General features: G+C 32.5%; 1 protein-coding gene across 4 annotated transcripts in view; it reads left to right on the top strand.

Annotated features, from left to right (window-relative positions):
• The window catches only part of Lrfn5 (leucine rich repeat and fibronectin type III domain containing 5), a 297,900-nt gene extending 284,448 nt beyond the window's left edge, over window positions 1-13,452 (top strand). For 3 of the 4 annotated variants that reach the window (XM_042260572.2, XM_076550588.1, XM_076550587.1), the window contains 2 exons: window positions 3,530-3,573; window positions 10,101-12,494. In XM_042260572.2, the coding sequence (XP_042116506.1) occupies window positions 3,530-3,573; window positions 10,101-10,118 (62 nt within the window). In that variant the 3' untranslated portion in view covers window positions 10,119-12,494. Of the gene's footprint in view, window positions 1-3,529; window positions 3,574-10,100 lie in introns of all 4 variants that reach the window. The other variant, XM_015989580.2, reaches the window with a different exon arrangement.
• Window positions 13,453-15,176: the final 1,724 nt, after the last annotated feature.

Here is a 15,176-nt window from a genome sequence, read left to right as displayed (position 1 = left end):
CATGAAAATTGTGGTTCAGAAATTATGTTACCACAGCAGTCAGAGATGCTGTGTTCTTGTTTTCTCATTTTGCCATATAGTACATTGTTTACCTAACCTACCATGTGTATTGAACATGCCATTTCCTTTTTCATGTTTCTGACTACAAGCAAAATGGATCCATTAGTTTTACTTCTTTTTTCTTAATTATTTAGCTTTCATTTTAGCCATGTAACATTATCAGCTTGTGACATGCAAAGAACAAACATATGCTCTCTTAGTTATTAGAGTCTTTAAAAAATATTTACTCTGCATATTTAGACAAAGCATTATGTATCCATCTCTAAACTGTTTTGATTCTTTTTGGATAATTTTCTTTGATTTAGAAATATAAAACCATAATTTAAGTGGTGTCATGGAGGGAGAATACAGCCTTCAGAGTTTCCTCAGTGCTCTGGGGAATAACAGCTTTGATGACTGTTGTATTTGGAACCTCCAAATTGATTAATACATAAATCAGTTTTGTAAAACAGTTTAAATTAGATACAGGAACAAGTAACCCTGACACTATCCAGTTTATTTGCTATAGACTTTTCCCCCAAATTCAAGGAGTCAAAAAAGGTCTCACTAGCTAATACATTGAAGCAATTGATTTTACCTACTTTTAATATATAGTTTGACTAATTTTAGGATATAATTTTGAAGTACCCAGTGTTATTCATTGACACAGAAATATATTAAGTAAAATATTTGTATTGTCTCTGAAATAAGTCATTTTCAAAACTTCAATGCAATTCATTTCCCCCCTTTTGGGTGAAATATTTTCACTTCAGTATTTAGCTTTCTGTCAACATTATTTCAATGTATTTGCTTTGACTGCAGAAACGTAACTTTTACTTACAAATTAAAGCAAATAATCAGAAAATCTATTAATTGCCACCTGTTTCTTAACTTTTAGTATTCCCTGTCTGCTTATGTTCATGTATAAACTTAAGAAAACTCTCTTTAAAATGCAAATACTTAAAATGTCTGCAGAAATAAAATGCACCATAGGTATCTAGTAATTGTAACCTGTACTCATTTCAAAGAAGACAGCAAATAAGAGTTTGCTGTTTCCTTGGCCTCGATGATTTATGACTGTAGTTATAAGCTAGTAAAGCATGGCTATTTAACCTAGATGGAGTGAGGATCATTCTTTCGCATCCTCAGTCTACTTTTGTCATGAGAGCAGCCCTTAGCATTGAGTGCTGCTATGTGAGCCTGAGGAATGTTTGGGGAAAACTGTGGGAGCTGTGGGTTGGATAGGAAAGAACCGTGCTTTTTTTCTTAGGTTGCTGATAGTTCTGTTACAGGAATAATAATAATAATAGTAATAATAATAATAATAAATAACAATAATAATAATTAAATAATAATTATTATATACTGTATAGTGAAAGTGGCAAATGATATTGAATGCCTTTTAAGAGTATGAAATATATCTTTAAGGGCCTGGAGAGACAGTTTAGTGCTTAAAGTTCTTGCAGAGAAGCTGTGTTCAGTTCCTAGAACCCACACGGTGATTTACAACCTTCTGTAAATTAACTTCAGTTATGAGGACTCAATGTCTCTTCTGATTTCTTCAGTGCTCTACATGCATATGACGCATATTCTTTCACTCATGTGCATGCATATACACATAAAGAAAAACCATTTTAAAGGAAAAGTACTCTCATAAAAAATGTATAGAGGAGAGAGAAAAAGGAATCAAAGTCAACAAAATTTTTATATGATTTTCAAAGTCCAGCCTTCAAAATTACTCAGTTTTAGACACAAAAACAAAGTAAACAAACAAGGAAGGTCATTCAGCAGTGATATTATAAGCACTATGAGTTTTGTATTTCTTTTCATTGTTTTCCAGAAGAAATGGCTGCTTTTTAGCAGAGAAAATGTCAACACAAAATGAAAAGTATGAATAGTATGTTCCTGTGTCTCAGCTATCCTAGCAATACAGTGTCAACACAATTGGGAAAGAAGTTAACAATTTATAACTGGAAATGTATCAAAGTATTAAATTCTCCCATTGTGGTTACATAAATAAATACATTTAAAACTTTATTAAAATTTGCAGCTTGTAATTATAATAAAGAAATTGGTGAGTTTGTTCTGGTTTTATTCACCTGTTTCAATGTCAATATTTAAGAGGTAAAGTAAATACTGAATATGCATGCACGTTATTTATACAGGTCTAATTATGGATAGATATACTTCTTTACATACACTGAATTGTAGAAGAAATTACCTAAAATAATATTTTTCATGTAATGCAAATTAATAGCTTTTCAATTACTTATACATAATGAGATGTCAAAGGACTATCACAGAAATGTTCCTAAATTATATCTACCATTTTTAAAACTACAGTCAAATGCACACTTTCTAATACATATTGTCATTTTGAACTTTCTAATTATGTCCAATTTACATCCTCATTTAATCTTCTCAAAGTGGGAAATCTATGCTCACAAATGTCAAAACCAAAAAAAAAAAAAAAAAAAAAAAAAAAAAAAAAAAAACATTCCTTCTAATATGTTCCAGAGAAAGCCATGAACCTTTTGTTGTTTTAAATGTACTTGTTTTGTGGTGTGGTTACACACTATCTAATTTGACACATAATTCTTTCAGTTAATGTAATTCTGCTTTACATCATACTAAGTAAGTAAATATTTGAATATTTGAATAAATTATAGGAATTATGAAATATATTTTGCCTCTACTATAATCAAATTCCCTAATCATTTTTCTCTCTGTAACATTTTTAATTAAAAATTTTAATCTTCAGGGGTTATTGTATGTTGAAATAAATATTTGTGCTCAAAGATTTTATATATATATACATATATAAAAAGAAATTAATTTTTATTTTTTCTAACATATTTTATAAAATCTGATAACTATCCATATAGATCTTTAACACTTTTCATTCCAAAATAATTTATAGTCTTTTCATATGAACACATTCTCCAAAGAAATAGAATATGTCCAACCAGGATTGTGTTATGATATTGAACATTTACAGTCAAATGGTATATATGGATGGATTTGTATGTAGTATCTTATTCTTACTCTTTTACTTAGAAATGGATGACATGAGTTGTTGAAGACTAGATATTAACTGATGCTTAATACTGTGTTTACATATGTGTGGTAAGTATGGATGAGTTCTATTTCCAACTTTGAACTCTGTGGTTTCCATGTTTTCACAGACAGTTCTGCATTTGAAATGCTTATTCTGGAATGAACAGAAATAGAAATCCAACTGTCTCATTGAACTGCATTGATCCTACACTAAGAGATATTTTTATATACTAGAAATATGTATTTTAAAATTTATTGTTATAGCATTAAATATATGATATAGCTATGGGAAAGTGTAAAAATAAAAAAGCTAATTGCTACCATGCAAGTGATTGTTCAGCTCAGTAAACAAAGTGAATAGAGTATTAGGACCGGATCTTAAGGGAGAAAACAAGTAAAGAACTGTTCATAACATTGAAAATCTCATTCCCAGATGCTTTGCTGACTAATGTTGACCAGAATGTCCAGGAAACACAGGTGAGAAGCTTATTCATTGCTATTTACATCAAAAACCAGAGAGATTTGCTATTGTATACATGAGATTTCTGATTATTGATGTGTTAGTTCCCGGTTTTGAGATTGTCCCTTAAGTGAAGTGCTTAGCAGTATAAACTGAAGCATGATTGAGTTCAGTGAATCAGCAAAACGTGTCTGGATCTACTCCCGATGAACAGAAATGTTGTTGGGTTGAAATGTAGTTCTTATTGTGCTGTTAGTGTGATCCTGAAGCAGTTATCATGGTCTCTCCAGATTTAAATCACTTTAAGAACTATTTCTGTGCACACGGATATCTTTGTCTGGATATACTGATCTGTGGATGACATGTCTGACTCCTGCCTGACACCCATCTTTGTAAGGACATACCCAGCCATGCCTCTCATCCCTGTCCTACTCGGGGTTGAGATGATACATTTTTTGCCTTGCTGAAAAAGATGAAGGTTTTCACTGATATGTAAAATGAATGAAACCATTTTAAAGGGAAGCGATTTATTGCACATGTCTTATCAGTGGCATTATTTTTATCAGCCACCAATTACTCTTCTTGAGAGCCCCCCCTTTTTTCTCAAATGAGAATTTGATTCCTACATTTTAATTGGGTCACAAAATGTGTGTCCAGAATGGAGGCTCACTGAAGCAATCTGTTCTAACATCTGGAACTGTCAGCCATTTGCTGTGGTTTGGAAAAGTGGGGGAATCTGTTTTTAAAAAAAATTGAAAATAGCAACAACAACAAAAACTACATGCTCTCCTTGTCGAAGGTATATTTTTGCCCCTTGTAGCATGATATATATTAAAACAGTATTAATTTTCTCAATATGTCATAGTTTCCCCTAGTAAATTCCATCGCTAAACCAAAGCAAACATTTTCATGCATCGCTTCTTCCCTTGCCCTATTATTGAGTGTCTTAAATAACAGGTGGTAGAAACCAAGATCAGCAAGTCTGGGTGCCACGGACGGAGCCGCCTGCAGAGGGCGCCTTGCCTCGGTTTCAGTTTAATTTCCCAGGCTCTCATTTCCTGGAAAGGAGAACGCCTTTCCTCCAGTCCCCTCTCCTTTCTTCTCTATTCTCCCCTTGCTCTATTTATCTTCTTGTGTTTCTCGTACTTTTAAAAGTTCATTTATTATTGGGGTTTGGGCACCCAGCTGACCTAAACATTAAAGTAGCTTCAATGAGAAATTAGGTGCAGGGTTAGTGCTCTGTGGAAAACATTTCAAACTGATGCTCAGTGTGCTGCTACAGACAGAAGCAGAAGAGTGGACACTCAAGACGTATTAAAATTGCCATGTACAAGTTCCAATCACATGAAAATGGCATTACTTATCATCGTGGATGTTTTGTTTCTTTTAGAAGTAAACTTTGGAAGCTAGTCTTTGTCCTTACTCTGGAGAATCTTTGTCCTGCTTCAGAAAATAAAATTTTGTCATTGTGATAGTTTCAAAAAAACTGTTAACAACGACTTTTCATCACAAGGAATTTAGTGTTCTTTATAGAAATTTTGAACATGTGATGAAAACAAAATGTCAGCGACTATCTACCACCAATATGTATATTATAATAATCCAGAATATCATGTAGTTATTTCTGTCTTTCACTAGGAAATTTCTGTGTGGGGCTATGTTTTGCATTTGAGCAAGGAGAAAATGATGGGATATATCAGACTTTAAAATTCTTGATAATACATTTTTCTTTAATATTTTTAAGAAATAAAACTAATACCTTAATGTAGCAGGAATATTTCATTTTCAATTTTCCTATGCTGCCTTTTCTATAATCCTTACCAAGAAATTCCACATGCAAAAAAGAAAAGAAAAACGTGTAAAACATCAGTGTCAAAATCTCTATCCAGTTCTCTTTCCAATTATAGTTGTGTGCATTTTTGAAGTGGCTCTATGTCCTCACTATGGTATTCTTGGAATGTTTAAGTTATTTTGGTTATTTTTTTAGGTCTTTGATTCCCACAGTGGTCAGCAGAATCAAGTGTGATGCCTTTCTGAACAGGCTGTGTCCTCTCACACACACTCTCTCTCACAGTCCCTTTCTGAATGCTCTATTGTATGTATCTGAAGGACCCCAGAGTAGATAGTAGCCTTTGAGCACAGAGTCACAGCTAGGAGCAGTCTCAGGGCTGCCACACTGAGGCACCTGCTTAAGGGAAACTTTATCATACACAGAATATTTGAAACAGTCTTTGTATTCCCCAAAATGCCCTGTTCTGTTTTCTGTCCTTAAGGACCCTCCTGACTAAATGTGGAAATACAGGAAGCATAATAATAATAATGATAATAATAATAATAATAATAATAATAAAAATAATAATAAAATGAATTACATAAATTGGGTAATAAGATTATAAGGATATAAATACAGAAAACAGACTCAAGGACAAAGGAATGCGAAGTCATTCATAAGTTTTATTATTATAACGAGGACAATTGAGGGAATTAGCAAAGACTTGTAGCCTTAAAAGTAGCCCAGTAACACTGAGGATGACTAAGGTTAACATGTAAAAAAAGGAACATTGTATATAGAAGTGAGGGGAATATTGTGCATTGATGCTGCAATGTGTGAGTGACAGCTTGAAGAAAGACTTGTGTGCTCAAAACAAAACAAAAAAATACTTTTTTTGTGTTTGTGTATTCATATACTCAAAGGAAGTGTGGCATAGTCTTTACTAGATTAGAGCAGCCTTAAAATAATTGTTTCATTTTTAATTAAATTTGACCTATGTTATTATATTTTATTATCAAATAAGTTATTTTTAAAATTTAGATTTTTGATATAACTTCTCTAGTAGTAGACTTTAACCATGAAGTGATTACCCTAGTAATTTTTTCAGGTTTTCGGTATAAAGGGTCTAAAACATAAATAAGTTGGATGATTAGATATAGAACTACCCTTAGTTATAACCAAACTATGAAAAAAAAAAGATTTTAACGTCTGAGTGTGTGCCCCTATGTGTAGTTGGAGTTTTCTCCAGTCCCACTTAGACCCACAGCCACTGAGACCCAAATAAACACACAGATGCTTATATTAGTAGCTCAAGCCTGTAGGCTGTGGCTAACTTGAGAGACAACTAGGAAGCTTTTTTAGCTTTATTTTAGATTTTTTTTAAGCTTTGTCAGGTTTTAGGTGAAAACTCTAGCCGTTGGGTGCTATTTGTTGCTGGAGTTATCTCCAGTCCCTCCCAGGGCTGCAGACCACTTATGAAATAATTACTCAGGAGCTTATAGTAATTAAACTGCTTGGCCATTAACTCAGGTCTACCACTGACTAGCTCTTACAATTAAACTCAGCTCATTTTTGTTAATCTATATGTTGTCACATGTTCTGTGGCTTTACCTGTTGCATTTACATGTTGTTCCCTGGACGGCAGGCTGGTGTTTCCTGACTCAGCCTTCCACTTTCCATAATTCACCTTGTCTGCTTATCCCACCTACACTCTACTTCCTGCCTGGCTACTGGCCAATCAGCCTTTTTATTGATCAATCAATCAGGGCAACACATTCACAGCATCCCCAGAACCTATGCATTTCATTTCAGGTAAAATAAGGAATACTTTACCTGCAGTCAGCTGTTTCTTTAAGTGAGAAGAATCAGTGCAAAGTTTGGGCTCTGAATAGCTTTTGTTTCCTATGCAAGCTCGCTTAAAGTGTGTGTGTGTGTGTGTGTGTGTGTGTGTGTGTGTGTGTGTGTGTGTGTGTGGTCTTTTATTTGCTTGTTTGTATTTTGTAATGAATACAGTAAATAATCACACACTACATATGTAGACAGTATTTAGCTTATTTTTATCATGAGCTACCTTTATGTTATTTGGAAACATTTGAGCAGAAGAAAAAAAAAAATAACAGAACTCCAAGGTCTAGAGATTACCTTTAAGAATCACCTCCTTTGCTTAGAGGGCATAACTGCTCTAAAGAAATTATTCCATATCTCTTGATGACCCTCAGAATAAAGACACTGATATAGAAATTTTGGAAAACCCACTGAAATTCCCTTTCTGTTGGAGTAGATGGCATGTTCTCTTTACATTTTTGCATTGTTAAGACAAGTAGCTGTCCCTAAGTGTTCTGCATTACATCCTCTCTTTGTTACGTTTTCCCCATTACCTGATTATATTGACCACATAATTTGAATCTTTTAGTTAGTAGACAATCTATTTTTTTCTTCTTGACATACTGAGATTTTTCTTTTATTAAATCTATGTAACTTGAAATTTGGTATAATTTTATCTTATTTTTTCTAAAAGGAGATATATTACTAAAATATGAACAGAAACAATGATTTTGTTATTCATTTTCACCAATATTAACAATACTATGAACCTGAGCAGTTATAAGTAATAGATATAACATTTTAAAGAGCTTTTAGCATTGGTTTATGTTAGGTAAAATACATAACATAGTAATATCTGAATTTAGTAAGACTCTCAGGTAATTACAATTATTACTGTTTCATAAGTAGGATATCTACTGGTCCTTTAACTATCTTTAGTCATTGAATACATCACTTTATGCATATTTAGGCATTAATTTGTATCAAATCAGGATAAAATATTTACACTTCAGTATAGACAGATTCTCACTCCTCATAGATTTTAGAAGATGTTTAAAAATTCTACAGTTAACAAATATTTGTGATGAATATTTTTCAAGTACCTGAGTCTGAAAGATTTTTTTCCTTTGCATAAAAGACCAACAAACTTACAAGTGTCTATGTATTGATTTTAAATACAGGACTGAAATGTACCACGCACAGTATGACAACCTAGAAGTTATTTGTGTCCCCAAACAATCCACATCTGTAGATGATTAAGTATTTTTGAAATATTTTGTTTATGTTTACTTAAGTGTTTGAAAATTACATGAGTACGTCACAGTAATCCTCGCCTGTGCTCCCTTATCACCTCCCAATCTTGATGATCTGAACAATGCCCTTTTTTCCTCCTCTCCCCCCTCTTTCCTTCATGTTTGTACCCATTGAATTTGTTTCGGCTTGCTTACATAAACACAAGAAGGAGTTTAACTGAAATATGGGAAACTCTTCAGCTGCTAAAACACGACAGAATATGACAAAATGCCTCCCCACAGGGAAACATTAAATGTTAACAGCTTCTCAGGGAAGGGTGGGGCCTCATGAGCACCACCACAATCCATGGGAAAATGTTGAGTAGCTCAATCTTAGTCAGACCTTAGGCCAGCTAGTATATGCAGTTGCTATGAGTTTAAATAGTGCTACATGAAATATACTCTTAAATGAGTCACTTAACAGTATTTATTTTTATTGCAGTCATGAAAATAAGTTTAATAACTTTACCAGATAAAGTTATCTCAATATGTTATATTGTAATTTAGTATAGGATACTCAGTAAACAAAAAAAAAATTCTATGTATTACATTTGTGCTTTTCATTTTAAAACCCTTAAATCGAAACTTTTAAAGATTAATGTTAATGAAGTAAAAAATCATTTTAATTTATGTACTTGAAAACGTATACTTCTTTAACATTTCCCTTCTTTGCTTCAAAAAGAATTGCAAAATTGCATTACATGTGTGTGTTTGTGTGTGTGTGTGTGTGTGTGTGTGTGTGTGTGTGTGTGTGTGTGTATGATTGTATATGTGCTATGAGTCAAGATTTTCCTGTGGAGGTCAGAGGACAACTTGCAAGAGTCAATCACCCTTAACCATATGGATTCTGAGGACGAAAGTCAAGTCATCAGGCTGTTGGCTAGCATCTTTAATTGATGAGCTATATCCCTGCCCCCTTTTTCTTTGTCAAGACTGAAATTTATAGAAATACCCTAAATCCATGAGACCTGTGAAGCCATACTGGAGGAAATTATAATCACAGTTTTAGTGTTTTTAAGAACTAACTGATTTTATACAGTTTTGTTCCAATTCATTTTTAAATTAAAAAAGTAGTGTCTTCTTTGTAAATTATATTCACACTTACTTTATTTGCTTTGTGAGTGAAGAACTATTCAGTGAAAATGAACAATATTCTTCATTATCATTAAGGGTACAACAAAAATCTTATGAAATTTTGATACGAAACTCTCTGCTTAATATAAAGCATAGGGATCACTTAAGTTTTAGAAATACTGAACAAATAAAATCAAAGATGCCCATTATTAAAAAGAGCAGCAGAGACATATGTTATAACAAATGGCATGGATCAAGGAATATAATCTTTTAATTTTTACCTGGAGAGTGTGGGGAAAAATAAAGAAAGAGTCAATTTGAGTCTACAATTAAGCTTTTACTCAAATAAATATGGAGTCATTATGCACTTAGATTTGCTTTTGAAATGGGTGGTTATTATTACAGTTTTGCTAACTTTTAAATTATAAGGTCGTATCTTCTATATTGATATGGGTGTCTGTGTCTGTCCTGCACAGTGAGTTAGGAGTCTTCTGCCTGGATTTTGCAACTCAGCAACCTTAGATTTTTGTACCATGATCTTACTTGTTTTGTGTTTTCTTTCTTTTTCTTTCTTTGATTGCAGAGGCTGGAGTCGATATGAAGAGCACCGCTTCTCTCTCTCTCGAAAACAGTTGTCCCTGATATTTTTTACTGGATAAAATTTGAAAATGTTTCAGTTCACAATGGCAGATTGTTGAACTGCTGTCCATGAAGGATTTGCTCATGGGAGCCAAAGTGACGACATCTCTGATGCGGTGGAACTGGCTCTCTCACACCATGATTCATCCCCTTTTAAAACCAAATTTTTTTCTTCTGATCTACAAATATTTTTTTTAAGAAAGGAAAGAGAACAAAGCCTTCATTGGCATCAAGTTCTGTATCAATCCATCCTACATTGCCATCCATGATTTAACAGACTGTAGAATCTTGAATAATCTATATCACTTTAACAAATAAATGTTTTACTATGACACAATTTGCACATTGCCTTATTTTTGGAAAAAACCTTTTGCTTCAAGCCTGAATGGTGGTGGTGTGATTTTTGTAATAAATAGTATGTTTTAATAATAAATTTATTTTATACATAAGAGGTGAAAATCTTCAGGAATCCTAAGTTGCTTAATAATAGTAGAACAAATTTTTCTTTAGGGTGTACACATGTCTAAGATGAGGCAGCAAAACTATCTGAACTCACTTATAGCAGCTGCATGTTTTGTGTAAGACACAGTGATGAGGCTTCTCCTAATAGACCTTCAGAAAATGAGAATAATGAGGAAATTACTAATAGTATAATGTAGCCTTGGCTTTCCCAGAGAACCATAAAAATAAGAAAATTGTTCAGATGTTATGTGTCATGCTCAGGGTCTCTTTTTCCATTTTTTTTTCAGAATTTCAGACTAAATAAAAAAGAGTATACATCTGCATTAACACCAGAATATGTAGAAATGAGACCTCTTTGATGTTTACAAATATGAATAAAGCTACACTCAGATAGTATCCAACCTTAACCTATTAGAGTTTACCTTGGACTGAAGCATCAGGAGCAATTTCTGTTCTTCATCTTCTAAAACTGTCGTAAATATTTGAGTAAAATTTGAAAATGCACATAAACTGTCTTAGTTCTTGGTATTATGAACTATTTAATGAACTGTAAGTAGTATTTCCTTTTACTATATGAACCCGGGGTTTTCCAATGCTGGCAGATTTTATTTGTATTCCTTAACATCCTGGTAGTTCCATTAAAAACAGGAGCCTGATAAACTAGTCAAGAACACTTGCACAACACTTAGCAAACATGCTGAATGTGTGATTGAAATGGAAGTCACTTGGTTGAGTTGAGGTTTTCGTGGTGATTTCTGACATTAGTAATTTGTTTAATTCTCTGTTTTTTGACAGTTTTACTTGGGAAAATATAGTGTGTGTGTGGCATATGTGTGTTTGTGCACAAATGATTATGTTGAAGAAATGGGTATACACTAAAAGTTAGCACTGGCCCGGAAGATTTCTTCTACAATGCTTCTTTCTCCCTCTAACGTGCAAATGTCAAGGGCAGTGGTGTTCCTAGATCACAGCAGTATTTTAAGGACTACCTTGGAAATGGTCCCATTTGTGCTCTTACTACATGGGCCCTGATTCTTGCTTTCCTTTGTGGTGATAATCAACCAGTGTTTTCAGCCTGGTTTATTATCTACTTTTCATTATTATTACTTTTTTTAGAGAAACACCATAATTTGCTTTTCTACAGAGTACGATTTTAATGTGTTAGAATGGGAATTTAAACTTCTTACTCTACATCTCCAACAATAAACAAAAATCTTTCGTGTATATTAGTATTCAGTCAAGCATTAAGGAAGCAATCATAATGTTTACACTAAAAGTAGTAATTATCAAGAAGATTCACAGTATATGAATCTCAAGGTATGCAATAATGAATAATCTTATGCAATGGTATACTTGACTATATTTCTGTATTTAGTATTTTTATGTAATTATTTTATTCATATATATGTGTGCATGTAGTATGGGTATGTATGCGCCATGGCATGTATGTGGGATTGAGGGGAAAACTTGTAGGAGTAGGTTCTCTCTTTCTATGTTATATATCCTGGAATTTGAACTCAGATAATTAGAGTTGGTTGAAGGCACCTTCATTCTATTAGCCGTCTCACTGAACCCAAACTCCCATATATTGAGGCTATGTAAGAGAAAACATGTATAACTAAGTGAGATTAATGATCATTCCCAAAGTTCTGTATGAAAGTAACAAAATCATTTTAAATAAGTGGGAAAAATAAATTTATTGCATTATGTTACAACATAAGTGCATATTCAAAGGAATGAGAGCAAATGTCAACCATAAAATTAATGAGCACACACAGAAGTCATTCTCGTGTTTTTTCATTTATGAGTAATTTTGCAATTAATTTGTGTACTGAAGTGTAAGTTATAGGTATGGACGCTCACAAAAGCTATTAGGCAGCATCTTAGACACAGCACTTTATAAAACAAAGCAAGCACATGAATAGGAATTCAGACAAGGAATGTTATGAGTGTTCTACATGCAGAGCTTATGAATTGTTGGGCAAACTGGATGTTATTGGTCAAACTACAAATCTGTAATTTTTATAATTTTAATTTGAAGAACTGAGAGTGACTAATAAAATACAATGCTGATCAAAAAGAAAAACATAAATAGGGTTCAATTAATTTTAATTATTTTTAGTTTTACAGATGATAGATATCTTACAATAATGTTTATTTTAGTTTTATATGAAGTTATTCAATGCTTTCAAATTTGATTGTTTTTCAAAATATACTTAAATACTCAGATTATTTCATTTTTGTGTTTTACTTACCTTTCAATTTATTCAACAATACATTATTTTTCATCTTCATGTTAAAAATGTACTCATATTAGCACTTTTTAGATTTACTGATGAAATAACATGTTCAACATATACAGAAACATTGACTATATTAGTGATGCAAAGTTTATTAAGTTCAATTAAAGTCAAAGATGCCCAATGTAGGAAAGCTCTATTGCACATGCAAATATGATGGTTGGTAAGTGCTCTACTCTACTTTTAAAAATGTTTTCATTGTGGGAAACATATTCAACACAATAGGAAGCACATTGGCCAATTTCGATGTCAGTCAGTAGTGTTATCAACATTTACAATATTTAACAATGTTTTTAGACCCTAAATAGTCATTCAATTTATGTAGCAATAATGCTAATTTCTCCCTCCCTTGTTCCTGATGAAGTCATCAAACTTTACTCACTGTGAATTCTTCTAATGCAGATATTTAATGTAAGAAAATTCATGTAATATCTGTCCTTTTGTATCTAGCTCATTCCAGTTACCAAAATGTAAGTTTAATTCACATTGAAGCATAAATAACAAATTTATTATATGTGTACACACCTGCACATATATATATATATATATATATATATATATGTTAGATTGTTTTAACCATTCATTTTTATGAACACACATTTTCCACTCTTTGACAATTTTAATTAAGTAAAAAAAGTGTGCACTGATGTTCAAGTATCATTTGATTTTCAGTTTTCAGTTCTTTGCATTTGTATTTAGATGTTGGGTCACAGTTTGTGTGATGATTTTTTTATCCTTCTTTCCTTTTTAAAAACTTATTTTTTGTAAACTGCTGCATTGATATCCACTACACCTACATTGTTTTACTTTCCACTAAGCAGTGTATGGGATTTCTTTCTTCACATTTATCATTTTCAATAAGTCTAAATTATAGTTACAAGATGTTAACCATGAGAGTACATTTGAAGATTTGATCCATGAGGTGATTTTTTTCATTGTAATGAGGTCAAAATGTGTACTTACAAAAACAAGATAGGTACAATGGCTTTACACAATGTTGGCATAGGGGTTCAACATCATACATGCTATCATTCACTGAAATGTTATGTGGTGATTGGATATATCCACTGAATATGATTTTCATTTCCAGCTATCCAGTGGTGTACTTACTGGACCTTGTAAAATTTTCAGGTGAACTGTCCACTCAATTTCTTTGAATCCCTTTTTAAAAATTGATAGTCTCTCTCTCCTTTTCCCTCTCCCTCTGCAATTTTTTTAATTGAGATGTTGTTTAGATATCTGTTACTGGATTTATACTTTTATAATTTTTACCATATTACGGAGTGTTTTCCCAAAGTGGTTTTTTTTTCAAAACTTTTTATTACACTCATTCGTGTAGGGTATGAGTATGTATGTAACAGCATGTGTGCTGAGGTCAAAGGAAATTTTGGAGTCAGTGTTTGCCTTTTAATGTGGGTTATGAAGCCTGAATTTGGTTTGCCAGGTTTTTCCTTTATTATACCCCATTTTTATATTATTCTTTGAGGAAGAAAAATCGATTATTATAAAGTCAGTATATGGTTCCTTTCTATTATTGCTTGTCAATTTAGTGTTAATTAAATAATTATTTTCTCCAACCCAATGAATGGCAGTTTTTTTTCTTTACAATTTTCCCACTTGATTTAAAGCAAGATTATACAGTGTGAAGTAGAGAAGAAACCCATTATTTTTTCTTTTGGCTGAGGAATCCAGTCATGTCAAGACCACGAGAATACACTGCTCATTTTTCTCTTACTGAACCATGCATCCTTACCAGAGTTCAATTGATCCTCCTTGATGGATTACTTCTGGCATGTCTTCTACTTTCCACTAGACCTCATGTTTGTCTTGTGAGAGTACCACAGTACTACAATTAATAGTGTGTAATCAGCTTGTGAAGAGAAACTGCAAATTCATGATTTTCTCCTCTTTCCCCTTTATCAATATTATTTTCAATATTTAGGAAATCTTGAAATTCAACACTCACTTGATGTTTGGCTTTTTCATTTCTGGTAAAAATGAATTCATGTTGGAATTTTTAAGAGATTCTAAGAAACTTGAGATTATGATGTTTAATATCAAGAAGTTAACAACACAATGACCTTCAATTCATGAACATGGAACATTTTCACAGTTGATTATCTCATGTCTACACTTATTTTCTTTCATTAAGTCTTGTTGTTTTTGGTATTTTCTGGACAATTCTATAATAAAATCTTTTTATCTGTAAATGGAGAATTTTACTCCTTTTTCTATTATGAGACCCTTTGATTTTCTTT

The sequence above is a fragment of the Peromyscus maniculatus genome, chromosome 14 (assembly GCF_049852395.1).
Source record: "Peromyscus maniculatus bairdii isolate BWxNUB_F1_BW_parent chromosome 14, HU_Pman_BW_mat_3.1, whole genome shotgun sequence".
NCBI lineage: Eukaryota > Metazoa > Chordata > Mammalia > Rodentia > Cricetidae > Peromyscus > Peromyscus maniculatus.
The sequence above is the reverse complement of the archived record's forward strand: the minus strand, read 5'-3'. Positions and strand labels throughout refer to the sequence as shown.